The sequence below is a fragment of the Terrapene carolina genome, unplaced genomic scaffold (genome assembly GCF_002925995.2).
Source record: "Terrapene carolina triunguis isolate 2854851 unplaced genomic scaffold, T_m_triunguis-2.0 Scaffold62, whole genome shotgun sequence".
Classification (NCBI taxonomy): domain Eukaryota; kingdom Metazoa; phylum Chordata; order Testudines; family Emydidae; genus Terrapene; species Terrapene triunguis.
In genome coordinates, this window is record NW_020664413.1 from 57,766,354 (window position 1) to 57,783,508 (window position 17,155).

The 17,155-nt window shown below is 41.9% G+C and overlaps 1 protein-coding gene across 4 annotated transcripts in view; it reads right to left on the reverse strand.

Annotated features, from left to right (window-relative positions):
* Positions 1-641: 641 nt before the first annotated feature.
* Positions 642-17,155, reverse strand: part of RAPH1 (Ras association (RalGDS/AF-6) and pleckstrin homology domains 1) — a 157,822-nt gene continuing 141,308 nt past the window's right edge. For 3 of the 4 annotated variants that reach the window (XM_024206455.2, XM_024206430.2, XM_024206439.2), the window contains 4 exons: positions 12,999-13,097; positions 11,688-11,808; positions 10,476-10,618; positions 642-5,069 (listed from right to left, as the gene is read on the reverse strand). In XM_024206455.2, coding sequence (XP_024062223.1) covers positions 3,117-5,069; positions 10,476-10,618; positions 11,688-11,808; positions 12,999-13,097 — 2,316 coding nt within the window. In that variant the 3' untranslated portion in view covers positions 642-3,116. Of the gene's footprint in view, positions 5,070-10,173; positions 10,619-11,687; positions 11,809-12,998; positions 13,098-17,155 lie in introns of those variants that run through there. The other variant, XM_029910486.1, reaches the window with a different exon arrangement.

Sequence of the window (17,155 nt, forward strand, 5' to 3'; positions counted from 1 at the left end):
ATTGCAGCCAGTTTTTACTACTTAGCTTGTACCAACACTGGACTGGGGACAGACACTAGCAAAGACTACAGCACCTTGAAGAAGAGTTTTGCCAAGAACACAAATGCTGAAAAATAAGGGGTGGGAAAACCAGAACTCAAGGAGAAGCTTCAAAATCCCCCCTGCAGTGACCCTATTTTAAAAGAGCACTGCATCTTTTGGTGTATATAACTCATGCAGGTACAGAAATAAAATACATGGGAACTGTGGACATTCACTGCATTAACATTTCTTCAAAGACACAAAAGGTTGTCGGATTGCCCAAAGCTAACAAATAACAAAAAGATTGAGTTCCTGTTCCACTCACTCTTTTTGCTGCAAATATGGAGTTCTGTTTTCTGACTTCCAGCAGACTGTTCAGTGGCCTGCATTAGTGAGCACAGATTCAAGGTCCCATGGGAAACAAATATTAGACAAATGAACCTGATCACAGGAAACAGAGAACAGTTCTCATCTGCCTTTGAAGAAATTGCATTTAAGACATTCCTCTGCCATAATTACGAACAAGTGCAGATCCCAGAGGCACCTACATCAAATGAATAAAAGAAAGAACGATAGGGCTGACACGCACCAGTGGAGTTATTGGGAGTTATTGGGGGGAGGGGAGGATGAAGATAAAAGAATCAACTAACTGATTTAGCTCCCAGAGAACATGGGTGCATGCTGGCAGTGATCAGTAGGTAAACTTATCAATAAAAACAAGGAGGCTAGAATTCCTATCTGTGCACCTTTAACTCCACTGGAAGGCGCGAGATCGAGGGCCAGCATACAGTACAAGCAGCAGGAGGAACAATGTAGAAAATTACAGCACCCATTAATTGTAGCATAGTTCAACAATCTTGTTACTAAGACACTAATCAGCTAACTGAGCATGCTTAAAATCAACAATGCCAATGCTTTTAAGGACACTTTATAAGCACAAAAATAGTAGAAATAAAACTTTTGTGAACAGTTTGAAAGATACAAAAAAGTGCCTTTCCACAGCAGTGCTTTAAAAATGCACACAATGGTATATTCTTATTGCTCAAATAAACTACTCTAAAATATTACAATGATTTCCTGGAGGTGCTGAAGCAGATTCAAAATCATATGCAACAGGTCAGCAGAGACAGCACCACTCATTTTCTCTTTTCACAATGCACTTATATAGAACTATACAAGTACAGATGTTTTGTGACAGCTTCTTTCCTAATCAAACACTCATTTCCTCACGTGGATTATTATTATACTTTTAAAAAGGGGGAACGCTGTAACGATGCTTCTCACATTGACAAGCCCAAATGGCAAATATTCTCTCTTATCAAATATTAGTTTCTACTTTATCGACGCACGTGATCTATTGTAGCATTGCTTGTGATTTCTGGGCTGCTTTCTTGGTTTCTTGTTTTAGAAAAAAATAAGAGCATTTAGAATGTATTTTTGAAGGAAAAAAATGGTAAAAATCTGACCACCCCAATCTTGATAGTGTCCCTTTAGTGATCAGGGAAATTCACACAAACGAGCATGTTAAGGTACAGCGCTACTATTGGAGTTATTTTACAACGTACACTGTACTGCACATGCACGAGATGCAAGATCGCTTATACTAACTATACTACCATATCACAATGTCCGATACCCAGGTAAGACTGCACAATCAAAAACTAGCAGATTACAAGAAAAAGGATTCTATTATTATGATCTTATGGTTGTAATCAGCAATAAATAAATAACAAATCAAATAAAGTATTCTATTTGCACCTATTAAGGCCCCTGATGATCTAACTGGATTCCTAACAGATTTTATCAGCTCCCAAATTATATATTTTTTCAGTCATCTTCCATGACTGCCAGAGTGCAATTTGTTAATTAATAGGCTTATGCATTTGTTGCCATCTCAAAAGGTCAAAGAAAACAGGTTCCCAGCTATTTGTGGACCGAAATTACCACACCCATCCCTCCCTCCCCAAATGAAAGCTTCAGGCTCACAGCTGGCAAATTACACACAATGCTTCCTCAAGGGTTCTCAGCCATTTTTTGTAAAGATAATTCATCTCTTCAGGCACAGAGAAGGTGAGCATCTATATATGGTGTGTGCATGTGGCAGAGAGTATTACTGAATACAGAAACATACCTGTATTTTCAATAAGATGTTCACATGTACTGATGATGTACCACATGACAGATCGTTAAGCCTCCCAATGTGTCAAAGTAAGGAATTGTGGCTACCAGGCTTCTTACCACATTAGAATGTGTATTGGATTGGAATAATATATATGTATCCCACTTACTGTGCGGACAAGGAACTTGGAGCTGTGAGTGGTTTTCACCTATTTGGAGGGGGAGGCTCTTTATAGTATAAATATATTTCACTCCAGCCCATTATATATAACTTTCTTTTTTTGTTGTTGTTGTTGCTCAAAATGTATTTATTTTCAGTAGTATTACGACCAGAATGTTTTGGTATGTTGTGTCTGTATTTTCAATCAATTGAAAATGTACAGATACTGACAGAATGCTTCAGTTCTGTACCATTTACCCGTCACAAACTGCCAAAAGATGCTTTTTTGATTTAAAGTGCCCCCTACATCTTCATCTTCATGTAAAGGTTTGACTGGTTAGAGTCCAATTCCAAGTAATATATACGTCAGTGGACTGAAATAATAAATACAGAGCTACAAAAACATTCTGGTTATCTTCTATAACTGCGATGTAATATATCACAATCTATTGTATAACTACATTTATAATACATGCACAAACGTATCTCACATGGACAGACACTACAAAAAATTTCTTTTTTTTCTTAAATGCAGAAAAAAGTAAGAAAGGTTTTTGGTCCAATCCATATGAAGGATAAAAGAAATTGCAAGGGAGAGGACAATGCCCCTCCACACCCTTGAAATAGTCAAACCCAAACCCTCAAACTTTTTGGACTAGTTCTGAAGGGGAATGCATACAGTTACCCTTAGTGACAGTGGGAGACCACGTTTTCCTCATGTTATCGCACAAGTCACATGTTCTCTCTCCACACAAAGTACAGATTTGCTGATTGTAGAATTGACTGAAAGTCACGCAAAATAGAGTTCACCTAGTGATTACCAGTCCCTAGACAGCTTGGTGTTCTGATCCCTTTTGGGGGGAGCAGGCGGTGGCCCCCTCCGCAACGTTGCATAGCCTGATATATGACTGCCTCCATAGCTGCCAGTCTTTTGCTGGTCCGCAAGCAGTTCCGGTGGGGGTGGAGGCAAGGCCATATCATCCATCGTGGCAGTTGGCTCTGTTCTGGACACACGGGAAGAAGAGAGAGAGCCATGCCGAGTGATGGACTTCCGCTGCAGAGTCCTGTTTAGGTCTGCCAGGAAGCCAGGCTGAACACTAAGGCTGGACTTGGGCGAGGTGGGCACTTGTGGACTGACCGGCCCCTGTGATTCCATGATTTCTGCCTGCGTAAGCCGGGTGCTGTCATTCCGCTTGGGACGTGTGGGCGGAGGGGCTTTTTTCACTGATGATTTAGACCAGGGCTGAGGCTGGGGATTAACAACAGCAACTTTTGGAGAGGTGCTACCTGAAAACACGGATGGGATCTCTACTGGTGGTAAAGGCAGATCTATTTCTGGTGGAGGTGGTGGAAAGTCTGAATCGGATGGAGGAGAAGGAAATTCTACCATGGGATCCTTCCCAGACACTCCTACTGCAGGTACCTTTGCTGAAATACCTCCTTGCTGAAGAACTATAGGCAGATTCACCCCAGAAAGATTTAGCTTTCCTGGCTTTGGAGGAGCTGCAGGAGGAGGTGGAGGCTCCTTGGAAGGAGATCCTGAAGGCTCTGGTGGATGTGCAAATTTGCTGACAAGGCTGTCCACCGAAGGTCTCTTAGATTCATGATACTCAGCAGAGCTGCTGGATTTGATGCTAGAGTTTCGTTGAGGTGTTGGAGGTGGTTTCTTCCCTCCAGGACTTGAGGTCTTGCTGGCCTTTTTGACTGGAGATCCCGCCTTGTCCAGGGTAGGAGAAGCTGCAGAGGGAGCTGGGGAAGGTGGCGGAGGAAACACTAAGCTGCTCTCAGGTGGAGGAGGAGGAAAATCAGGAGATGGAGCAGAGGTGGGCTGCCACTTGGGCTTTGCTTTCACTGCTGGGGGAGACTGTGGCGCCCCACTTACTGGGACAGGCTTTAAAGGCTGAGGCTCTGTGGCTGGAGGGGTCGGAGGAGGTGGAAACTGACTGGCTATCTGCTTCACAACAGATGGCACAGGAGACTGAGGGGATGGGGGAGGTTTAACAGAGAAACTCTGCTGTTTTGGTAAGGTGGGTGGGGGAGTAGGCCCTGGAGGAACAGGTGCTGGTGGAGGAACTTGGGAAGCTGTGAAATTTGGCTGCTTTTTTATTGCAGGAGGAGGGGGAACGGGCCCGGGTGGTGGGATGTGGGTCACGATGGGCGATGCTGCCTTTGCACTTGCCTGCGTGGGGACAGGTAGAAGGGGTTTAGGAGGGGCTGGGGGGGGAGGTGCTGCAGGCACAGGGGGAGGGAGAGGGGGTGGTGATAACACAGCCACTGGAGTAACGTTCTGTGGAACCTGATGGATTTTGAGAGGGGGTGGTGGTGGGGTGAATGGTGGCACTGACGGGGTGCAGGGGGCTGGTTTCAGCTGTGCCATAGCTGATCCGGGGGTAGGTGGAGGAGGAGGTGGGGGAGGAGGGGGAGCCACCAGCATGGGCAGCTTTCCCAGCGCTGGGGGTGGTGGCATTTGCTGGGTGATGGGGGGAGGTTTAAAGAGAGGCCCAGCATGCTGGGAGGCATTCTGCAGCCTCGTGATCGTGCTGTACTTGACAAACAGGGGGGCTGCTGAGCCGGTCGAAGGCGTAGACTGGCTGGGAAGAGGTGGTGGTGGTGGCGGAGGAGGGGGTGGAGGAGGTGGGGGTGGTGGCGGTGGGGGTGGTGGAAGGGGAGGCGATGGCTGAGAAGCTGTGTATGGCGTAGCCACTTTAATTTGTGGGGACATGGCAGGTGCAAGTGAAGTGAAGGGTCGGCTCACAGACTCCATTTTGGCCTAAAAGACAGGGAGTTAAAACAAAAAAACAAAAAACAAAAAAAGAGAGAGAGAGAGAGAGAGAGATTAGGAGAGGGTATAAAGGCAAGTTCTAAATGTCTGTCATTGAAAAAGTAAGATGCAGACTACAGCATGCAGGAAACGTAAGCACAATGATGCAGCACAAGGAAATTCTGAACACGGACAAGATGGAGGAACTAGAGTGCGCTCATGGAGGGGGTGGGGTGGAGATGGGGTCTCACAAGGACAGAGTCCTAGGTTTACTCAACTATATGCCTGAACAATAGGAGGAGATGGATTGGAGCTGAAGTTTTCTGATCAGATAGCAGTTCAAGGAGGCGGCAGGTGCATTGTGTTTGGGTGTTGAGCACATACAGAAGTGAGGCACGAACCCGCGAAGATTCCTGGGGGCAGACCTGTGTGCCCATGCAGAATCCCAGTAATGTTCATGGGATTCCAGATGGGTAAGGGATGTACCCAGGGAGATTCCCTTGCAGAGAGCCCTTAGAGAGGAAGCCATGCAGAGTAAGAGACACGGCAGATGGCGTTCAGGTCCGTAAGACTGAATTTGGACCAGGCTGATGCTAGGCTTTCAAGAGCACCTGTCTTTCCACGATCTCGACCTGCATCAGGAAATGCCATTATTTTATGCTAGCTATGGTGAAGGCATTATGCTGCTAATGTTTTGATACATGGAAGCCTGAAAATATTCTGAGAAGTGTGCAGGACACTATAGGAACAAGCTCCACACGCTGGTACATCGAGACATTTTCATCCAACATGCACTGAAGTTCAACAATGCAGAGAGAAAAGGGGCATTTTATGGAAAAATCCTCAAACATTCTGTATAAAATAATAAAAAATTTGATACACAAAAACTGTATTGGTAAAGAAGAGCTAGACATGCAACTGAATGTAACAGAGAGAGAGAGAGAGAGAGAGAGAGAGCAGGGATCAAAAGAAATGGGTTGAGAGAGGAAGGAATACTGCATTCTACAGTCCAGCCAATTCATTTGGTTGTATTCAGTAGCATTAGGGTTAAAGTTTTTTAAATTGTAAATCTAAATTTCTGTTAGAGATTAGAGAACATAATTATATTTACTCCTAAGGTTTGTTAACACCACATCCTCCTTATAACATGGTCCCCCTTTGAGCCAAGCGGTGAGTTTCATGATGATTGTAATAGAAAGCCTACTTAGTAACTGATGCCAAAAACAGCTTACTAGAATGGACAGCCACAGTTACTAAACATTTTATTAAGACACATTTTGTCAGTGCCACTATATATTATGTATCAAAGGGGTAGCCGTGTTAGTCTGGATCTGTAAAAGCAGCAGTGTGTCCTGTGGCACCTTATAAACTAACAGACGTATAGGAGCATGAGCTTTCGTGGGTGAATACCCACTTCTTCGGATGCATCCGAAGGCTCATGCTCCTATACGTCTGTTAGTCTATAAGTCTTCGCTGCTTTTACTATATGTTATATATGACTAGCTAACTTATATGAAAGGATTTGCATATCAGTTTGTTATAAGGGTCAATACATGGATAGTACTATATCAACTCTTCATTTGACTGGGAGAAAACTGAAATATTAACTTATAATGAAATAGATAAGACAAATAGAATAACTTATAATGAACGTGGCGTGTACCTCTATTTGTCAAATTAAGCTAGTAAGGCAAGGAATTGGACAAAACCCTGGAGCAATTCAGCAGGTTCAAAAGAAAGATTAAGATTTCTTAAAAGGGTTAGTCTGCAAGATTCTGGTAATGTCACTCAGGTTAATGTGCTTTCAAATCAGCCCCTGACCTTAATTCTGCCCTGTATAAGGCATGCCGGGCACGCAGACCTTAGCTGTGTTGGGCTTCACGTTTGACACCTGAGACAGTAAGGCAACAGGAGAAACACAAGGAGCATCAAACACAAAGAGGGTGACAGAAGCGTAACAAGCACGCATCAGGGCATGGCAGAGTTTGCAAAGATTGGGAATTAAAGACTACATGCGAGGGTGTTCTGTGACCCACTTTGTCTTGTCGTTTAAAAACCACATTCTGAACTCTCACTTTGGCTCTTCTTTTGTATTGCCATCCTGGCTATATTTAAAATTGGAGAGCTATTCGTAAACTAAGTAAATAAAAAGATCAACCTAAAAAACACTGTATTTGGTGTCCTTTACTGTACTGACCTGAACTGGTTAATAAAATATTATTTGGCAGATATACAAGTCTAATTATTCAGAAATACAGAATCATTCATTTGCTCCAACTGTATTGTCAAAGAGCAATCTTTTTATAAGCAATTAGATTACCATATGGTTTTTGAACATGCTTTTAAAACTAAGATACAATTAAGCATGAAGAATTTTGCCTGGCATCTAGGAGGGCGATTTTTACACAAAGCAATAAACACATGGAATATTGAGGAAAGGACAAAGAACAATGTCTCTGAACTTTAAAAAAAATGCACAATGATTTGTAACAAATTATGAAAGTGTGTTCAGTGAAATTTGGTTTATAAAGGCCTAGAAGATAATTAATTCTGTGTTTCGTTTTTTTTCTTCTTCTCTGAGGCAGTTAAAACTAGCTTATATTTGCAGTTGTTAATTCACAATGGTGAGGTGTATCTTTAGGAATATTTAGAAAATACACCAATGCTATTTATAAGGAGAGAGTAGCTACTACAGTTTGTATATGCAATAGCTACAGTATTGTTAAAGCATTTTTTGGTATGCAGAATTACTCTATATGCATGGATTTGGGATCACACAGTACACTGACAAAATACACAAGAACAGCTCCCCTTGCTCCATACAGTGTGTTAATGCCTTTATTAGTGTTTCCTTTTCTGGGGCCCCTCCCAAGAGCTTTTTTGACCTAAAGGATTCTCACTATTCCCTGTCCCTTTACTATTCACAGTCTCAAACTTGCATTATGAGTCTCCTTCTGCTCAATGGCCAGACTCCCTCTGAGGCTCCTCAGTGTTTTGTCTGACTGAAAGATAACCAAGCAATGAAAGGCCTTCTCCCAGCAGAGGACTGATGACCTAGGAATGAGAGACCAAGCACAAGTCCCATAATGATCCGACTCTGGGCTACAACTCGACTGTCAAGCCAAGCCTCCATTCTGAAACTTTTCATCTTGCTTGGCTTCCTTTAAAAGCTGCAAACGTATTGTGTGGACACTATGAGAAACACTCTGGCACTGCTGGAGTCCAGCCAGTCAATGATCTGCTTTTACCAGGAATGTTTCAATGTCATTCTAACTGCCTCATCACAACATCAACATTTCAGTGACAATATTCTTCCTCCCCCCTCCCTCCCCCCAATATATCTCCTTAATTCTTGGAGCTCTGGTATTACTGAGGTCAGAGACCCAGGCAGGACCAAAATTAGGTACTATAGGCAGTAGTGATTGTTGCATTTAAGGTTATAACTCAATCCTTCCGTTGTAACCCCTTACACTTAACTGTTTCAAAAATGTACTTTTGAGATAAAACATCACATACTTTGCATAAGTGCAAAGGTCAACTCTGGAAATTTGTAGGGCAATCCATTCACCTGTGTTGGGCAAGTGTGGGAGAAATACAATTTTTCTTGTTTGAAAAAAAGTTGTTCCACTTTTTGTTGCAGACAAGTAGCTTCAATTGCTGAATTATAAAACTTCAGTCTTTGTACATGGATAGCCCTCAATAAGGAACAGTCTAAAAAAATGTGTTTTAAAAATTGCTTTAATCAGATATAGTATAAATTCTCTTAGGTTTTGGGCACTATGGAGTTGTAAAAATACAGCATCACGAGTCCACTGTGCTCCAAGAAAATTAAATGCAAAAAACTTTAGTGCAGTAGGAAGGTTTTTCAGGTTTAAAAAAAAAAATAATCAGGAAATGAAAAGTTACAGTTCTCACAGCAACATTATCTCGCCCACACTGCTGTACCAATTCAAGTTTTCAAGGGCAAATGCACTTTTGCACATGCCCAACACCTGATTAGATTATGCATGTCAGGATCACAAGCATGGATTGGTACATGGCACACAAATGATCGCCTCTTGTACACTTTTAAAAGTTGGTCCACAGTATGCAGAATTTGTTACTACTAGACTCAGTACTGAATGATTATACAAAAAATAGCCCTCCCCATCAAAGACTCTAGATGCTCCGACAAATTATGAAAACATAAAAGGTACGTGCAGGGTAGATGAGTTAACATTGCTTAGAGAACTATAACTTGTATGTTGCTTAACTTCTGCATATTTGAATTTGCATCAACTTATTTTCTTCATGTAGTTATATATTCCACAACCTCACATCACCACTGGAGGACAAAGTGAGATCTGTATGCTTTTTCTTTAATACATGTTCCAATTTTTAAAATGTTGTCTTTTGTCAAATGAATTCAGTGTCTGTAACAGATGCAAGATTGACAGCACTGAAAGAAGTAGTCCTAAGCATCTCTCACATTGTCCTGCCAATGTACTTCAACTCTGACCTGACACTGTTAATTCAGATTCTGTGCCTGTTCAGCGCCTGGGCATCGATGCCAAGACTGCCAACAAAGTCATTCATAGTTGCAATTTTTGTGATGTGTTCTGTTGTTCACGAGAAATTGCATTAATGACTTATTTCACAATGGAGGTGTATATTACTAACCCAGAGCAGACCTGAGCCAGGAAGTCAAGAGCTGAAATCCTTTATCCCCAATTACTAACAACACGAGGCATCTGCTCTCCTCTCACTACCCAATTACTACTTCTGTTTCATATTTTGTCTACAGCATATTAAAACTTACTACTTCAATTTTCATGGAACCCAAATAAAAGCACCTAGGGGAATACCACTGGAGCAGATTTCAAAACAGGCTCATGTGTCTGTCTGCTCCTAGCGCCACCTCTTGGTTGTTCTCAAGGACATGACTCATCTCTTAAGTAAAAAGAGATCTTCCCGAAAGCATTTCATTCAACTTTTTGGCAGTTAATGTTTTTGCTTGGCCTTTTTTTAAACACTATTCAGTAGAATTTTTAAGCCATGGCTGTTAGGGTGACCAGCTGTCCCAATTTTATAGGGACAGTCCCGATATTTGGGGCTTTTTCTTATATAGGCTCCTATTACCGCCCACCTCCTGTGCTGATTTTTCACACTTGCTATCCGGTCACCCTAACGATGTCTTACACCTAATAATTGGAAATGGCTACAAAACCCCTCACGTATAAAACCTGACAGGACGCTCAAGAGGTGACTCATTACCCCGGAGAAAGCTACATCTGAAAAAAATTATAATGCAGTATGTTGAAAAGGTGGAGTAAAAAGAGAAGAGAATCCCAGTAAAGATACAGATGAGAAGAGATGTCACTCTGTTTCGTACATTTTGTGGGGGTGTTGGTTCTCATGCTAAAGTCTTCTTGTTACCTTGCTGGACTCTTCCAGCTGAGTGCCTCGCTTCCAGGCCTCAGAGAAGATAGAGCTGACAATACTTTGGGAACGGACATGGCCAGTTGGTTGGGTGTCAGAAACTCCACTGTCAGATTGATTAGAGTGATTTGACTGAGACTCTGTTTAAAAAATATGAAACACAGGAAAAAGTTCATTTTTATCAAAGTCAGTCAATGAGTTTGTAATGTGACACTTTCATGAGTGACACTTGCTAGGCACAGAGGTGACAGGTTAATTTCATGCCTGCTACAACACATTATCTCACCAAAGGACATTATTTCCACTGAAACACTTAGCTCATGGTCAGACACACTGGAAAATTGCTGGTCTGAAACACCCCCTCTCACACACACACATCCAAAAAAACCAAACAAACCCCGACAATCACCCCTGCAACCTTGTGAAGATAGCAGCTTATCAGTTGTATTATGTGAAGACTATCCTGTTCCCAGGCCTTGCAGAAGCTTCTGCTCATGTTGCCTAGCCCAAGGATGCCATGAAGTCACAAGAGTTGTAACTTAGTCCTGGTGACTCACCAGATAGCTTTGCAATGCCCTGTCCATGCAAACATAACCGTTCTACAAATAAATTGTTTTCAGTAGAACTATGCTTGACTACCCATTGCAGGCTCAAACCCAATTCCATACCGTTGTAAATTAGCTGTAAACAATGGAGGTAGAGGTGCAAATTGTTAACTAATTTTTGAACAGCTATTTGTCTTAAAAATGAGCTTGTCACAGGACTAGGACCAATGTTTTAAAAAGTTTGTGTGTGAACAGGTTTGTGGCGTTTCTGCCTTTGGGTAGAGACTATTTTTCATGTATTTATCCCACCAAAGCAGTTTAAAAACTATACACATCTCCACTCATCATGAAACACAAGCCCGGGATGTAATTTTTAAATTGGAGAGGACAGGTATAAGGCATTTGAAAGGATATTTCCTTTTCTCAGTTTCAGATAAATTCTCTTTTTGGCTGTGAATGAGAAAAGGACATTATATTAATATCAGTCACAACTAGTAATAGAATAGAATGAATTGCTTTTTGAGATTAAAGACAGCCTAGAAGTACTGGGACTATGTGGAAATAACTAGTCAAATTCACTAGTCTTTTCTGGAGTTTTCAAATGGTTTCCGAAGCAAACGGTATTTAACAGTATTTCCATTATGGGTCAGGCTATTATAGTTACCTGGTAAACTGGAAGAGCTGGATCCTGACTTGATACTGGAGCTTGACAAGGAAGTCCAGTCATATGCTGACTCTGTCCTCTTCAGTGCTTCCTGGTAGTTAACATACAGTTGCCTCCCATACTAAACAAAGAGAGGAACAATAAAATTAACAACTGTTTAGATTGTGCCTGTTTCAGCTGGTTGATTTATGTCCCAAGCTTCTTTTGCCCACTGTTTCTTTCAGACATGATAAGCAGCAGTCTCTCTGCAGAGGCACTTAGGCAGTATGATTATTTTTCAGTAGAGGTTGTGTTTTTCATTTCGTTTAAGAACAGTCACATTGTCTTTTTTCTTTTTTATTATCTAATTGCTTAGAGAACTAGAAACAACCTGGTTATCCTGGAGAAGAAAATGTCAAACTATCTGATAACATGGCAGTGCAATAAAATCATCTACTTAATCCATTGAGCCAAGGTGCTGGTTCTAAGGGCACGTCTACACTACTCGCCGGATCGGTGGGTAGCGATCTATCTATCTATCTATCGGGGATCGATTTATTGCATGTAGTGTGGACACGATAAATCGATCCCCGATCGCTCTCCCATTGACTGCTGAACTCCAGCAACGCGAGAGGCGGAAGCAAAATCGACGGGGGAGCCGCGGCCGTCGATCCAGCGCCACGAGGATGCGGAGTAAGTAATTTTAATTCGATCTAAGATACGTCGACTTCAGCTACGCTACTCTCGTAGCTGAAGTTGCGTATCTTAGATCGATCTCCCCCCACCCCAGTGTAGACCAGGCCTAAGTAATCATTACCTGAACTACTAAGTCTCTATTTTTGATATAGTCACCTTTCTCAGATCCATTTATGAGTTAGCCCAAAATGAGTCAGCACAGCTATAAACTAACAGTGATGTCCCATGTCTAGTGCGACTTTACTGTGAGATCAGAGAGCAGGAAGAGAGAGATTAAGGGGCAGAAAAATTTGTATAAGCACCTAAAGCAGGAATTCTGGTAAAGAAACGTTTATACTGTTGATAGACTTCAAAAAAGAAATATGTACGAAAACTATCGTGGAGCTTCAAGTTCAGAATGGCTAGATATAGGGAAGTTTATAAACAGATAACATGCATTGTCTCGATAATTGTTTCAAACAAGTAACATCTGACCCATAGCTGATTAACTTCTTGATTAGTTAATTTTATGTCAGTCTTCTCACTCTCCCCTCACTGACACATCATCTGTCTCAGTAAGATAATATATAGGTAACACTATTAAATAGCACTACATTGCAAGAATGGAAGAGGAATAAAATGATTCAGAGTAGTTACCTTAGCAATACGGATGCCATTTATCCACTGGTGTAGAGTTCTCACATCATCACAGCAGAGATATTTGATATACTGAGACTTCTTCTGAATCTGAGGGTGCTATAGAAAGAATATTTAGTCTATAAATATTTTAGTCTAAAGAACATTAAGAAGAAGAATTAAAGAGTTAAAAATGCTATTCTTGAAGAGTGGGCTTCAAAACACTGTTATTCAATCCTTGGCATTGCTACTTTCAAATCCAGTGGAAAATTAAAGCAGGAAATGCAAGAAAAACATTCATCTGTCAAGGTTCAGATCAGGACTTCCTAACTGTTGAAACTGTGAAATCATTAAAGATGGGATATATATGTAGTTGGTAGGGTGGGGTGTTGCAGAAAAAAAAATTACTTGCCACCCAAAGTGGCAACATGGGGACTGTCTGGCCAGCACCATTTCAGGTTTGCAATACCATAAAGGGGCTGTTCTTACAGAGTTTTGGTGTAGGAGCTAGTCTGTCCCCTTGGAATCTTTGGAGGTGGTCATGCACTGAGTTGAAATGGTCAGAAAATTTCCACTTTCTAGAAGCTGCAGGAGGGGAAGATGGCTCTCTCTGATGCGGTGGAAAAGAAAGGGTTAATCCATTTGATCTTTACCAACACATGCATCGTTGAAGGAGATGGGAAGAAGAAAGCTAATAACTACCTTTCTATACTGCCAAAACCAGGCTTTGAAAAAACAAACCCGCACTAACTTTTTCCACCTCTAACTGTCTTGAGAGTGGAAGAACAGGGTTTGGTCACTGGTTGGCACGATTACTTTTATTAACAGTTTAGCACAGTTACTTTTATTAATATTTTAAATACAAAAGCCTGTAAGATGAAAACTAGCTAATATTTCTGCTTCAGATAGTCAAACTACTTGCCATTCCCTCCTCTCCCTCCCCCATAGAAAAGAAACACAACTCTGCACAGTTTATTTAGAAAAATATTCTATTTCACATTCAGTCTTTGACACAGATTCAAATAAGATCAGTATATTTGTTTTTTCAAATTTTGATGATGGAAGCCACTTTGACTGGAATACTTGGTCATTTCTCGTTCAGTTTGTAAGAGTTATGCGTCTCACAGCTGCCAGTATCTCTATTAATCCCTTCAACAGATTACGGTTCAGTTATACAAAGGTTTGCTGAATGATTCAAAATATCCCCATTTTCTTTAAGGTTATCTCTTACATACGTCCAAGATCTTTTAACTCCTTTTGCTCACACTATATATTCCAATGAACACTGTTGTTTGTGTCTCATTTTGAGTATTTGTGAAATGTGAGACCGAGATATATATCTCACTTCAGGTGCAGAACATACAATTGGTCTCATTCTACTGTTGAATCATTAAGCACTCCAGCTTTTACTAATCTTACTATCAATTCCTTTAGCCTATGTGTAGTACAGCAAAAAAAAAAAAAAAAAAAAAACCTGTACAGCTCTGCTCAGAATGGAGGCATAGAAAAGTTGAATGACTTGCCCAAGGTTATGTAGCAACTTAGTAGAAGACACAAAAATAGAGCCCTGAGTGCTGATTCCAGTTCTCTGTCCCAACAGCTGATCTAAAAAAATTTCTGAACTTTGTCTCAAATTGTACCGTAGCTAAAAAGAAGTTCTCCCTAAAATCTAAACTTCAGGATCAAAGCGTTCATGTTATAACTTGGCATACAAAAGCTACAGCCCACATTTGAGGGCAGATTCTGCCACCCCTAGTACTTTTCTAAATCACTGAAACTACTTGTGCAAGGTTCAAACATGAGTAAAAGGAGCAGAATCTGGATCTTAATGATCAAGATTTGACTGCTTTGGTAAAACGTGTGCAATCTGGGGTTTTTTCTTTCAAACTGCCTGAATGTAAGTAGCACAAAATTGAATAGCTATAAATAAACCATACCCTTCAATCTGTGAAACACTGCTTCACACTGCTGGAATGTAGGTGAGAGAAGGCCCAACACTACTTAAAATCTCACGTTAACTGTCTGGTGATATATCAACACCATGTTTCACTTACACCTCAAAAAACACTATAAAAATTAGACCAGCTAACCCCATCACATGCATTTACTTAAACAACTCACTGCAATTCTCTAAAATTAATGGGAAATTTTTGATTTGTTAAAATTTGAGTTAAGATTTTTTCTGTGGCTCCATTTACACTCAGAATGGTAAGAAAACAATTTTAATAAATTTATTCCAGTAAGATTTGGCCCAGTACACTGGCTGGCCAAGAAGTTATAGAAAACAGCTCAATCAGAGCCACATCTGAATCATGTAGACAGGAAATGACTACCGCTATGATTATGTCACTGAGGTCAAAGTAGTCAGGGAATCTGTGACTTCCAGCGACCTCCGTGACATTTTCTACCCCAGGACTGGATCTCCCAGGTGGCCCCCCCACAGCTCCCAGCCTCTGCCCCGGTGGGGGGTCCCTGCAGCTCCCAGTTGCAGTGGGGGACCCCCGCCCCACAGCTGCCCCGGCGCAGCAGGGAGACCCTGAAGTTCCCAGCCGCAGCAGGCAGCGGGGTGACCCCCCGGAGCTCCCGGTGGGGGGGTGGGGGGTGGGTGAGGGGATCTCGCAGTAACCCAGCTCCTGCAGGCGCTCACACTCGCTGCAGGTGGAGGGAACCCCCTGAAGCTCCCTGCCAGCATGGGCAGTTGGGGCCCCCCCTAGAGCTGCTTGGCCACTGTGCAGGGGGAGATCCCACAAATTGTAGCAGCGGGGTACCCCGGAGCCCCAGCAGCTTTGGGTGTTGTACCTGCCTCCCTATCCATTTTGACAGGGATATTTTTAGTGGAAGTTAGGGACAGGTCACGGGCATCCATGAATTTTTGTTTATTGCCTGTGACCTGTCCATGGCTTTACCAAGAATATCTGTGACAAAATCTTAACCTTAGAAATGACACACAGGAAACGTAGGCATGATCTGTACTTGCCTTGATACTCTGCATTCTGGAAATCAATTTACATCAAATAATCTATAAATATCCACAAGTACTTAAATCTCTGCTTTTAATTGCTCTCAATTATCTGCAGAGGAATCATGTGCCAATAACTTAAGAGGACATGAAAAAGAATTTTCAGGTTAGATTTTAACTAATGTTTCTTAACCCAAATATGAAGTACGTATTTTTACCTCTAACTGTGCACAAATATATGATAAAGTGTCTCATGGAAAGATATCATCTTTCCATAAAGTTTGTGGACATGCATTAGAATAACTGACATGTCTGCTGTTTGGTCATCGCATATGCAATGAAATGTGAGATGTGACCGATGACAGAAAACAAGTAACCGTACTCCTGTTAAAGGGGAACAATACCCATTATCCCAGGAGCGGTGCCAGAGTTTTTGCCGCCCTAGGCGGCAGCGCTCCTCTGAGCATTCGGCTGCAGGGGTCCTTCCGCTCCGCGTCTTCGGGGCACTTCGGCGGCGGGTCCCGGAGCGAGTGAAGGACCTGCTGCCGAATTTCTGCCAAAGACCCAGAGTGGAAGGACCCCCCGCCACCGAATTTCCGCCAAGGATGGCAAAATGCTGCCCCCCAAATCCTGCCACCCTAGGCGACCGCCTAGGGTCGCCTAGTGGAAGCGCCGGCCCTGCATTATCCTCATCCAAGCACCATTTTTAAGTTCATGAAGAAACATTTCTTACCATGAACACACAGTGAAAAACTGTTTCAAAATAATTTTGAGTCTACCACTGCCAACACCATTTCTAACATAAAAATATGGGAGTCGAATGGAATAGATCCGAAGAAAGCCTGGCACACCTTAAAGACACCTGACAGCATTTCAGCTATTAACTCTGTGGTTTAAGATCAGAGCTTTAACTAAAATGTTGCAATTGGGCAACTGCTTTAACCACATTTGTTTCCTTTACTACGTGCCCCCATTTGCATTCCCCTATATGAATTTTTCAAATCAGATCCTTCTCTGGCATGCAGTGTTCCTAAAGAACACATGAATAACTCATCTTTGAGTTTTTTGTAAAAAGGACGTTAGTCTGGTGTATACATTGCAAACTTTACCCTTTAGGTTTAAGGTAGTTTAATCTATGCAAAAGCTTATGATTCTATTGAAGGTTTCTAAGGACGTTTCCCTCCTACACAAAAATGAGCAAAATCAATGTCACTGCAGC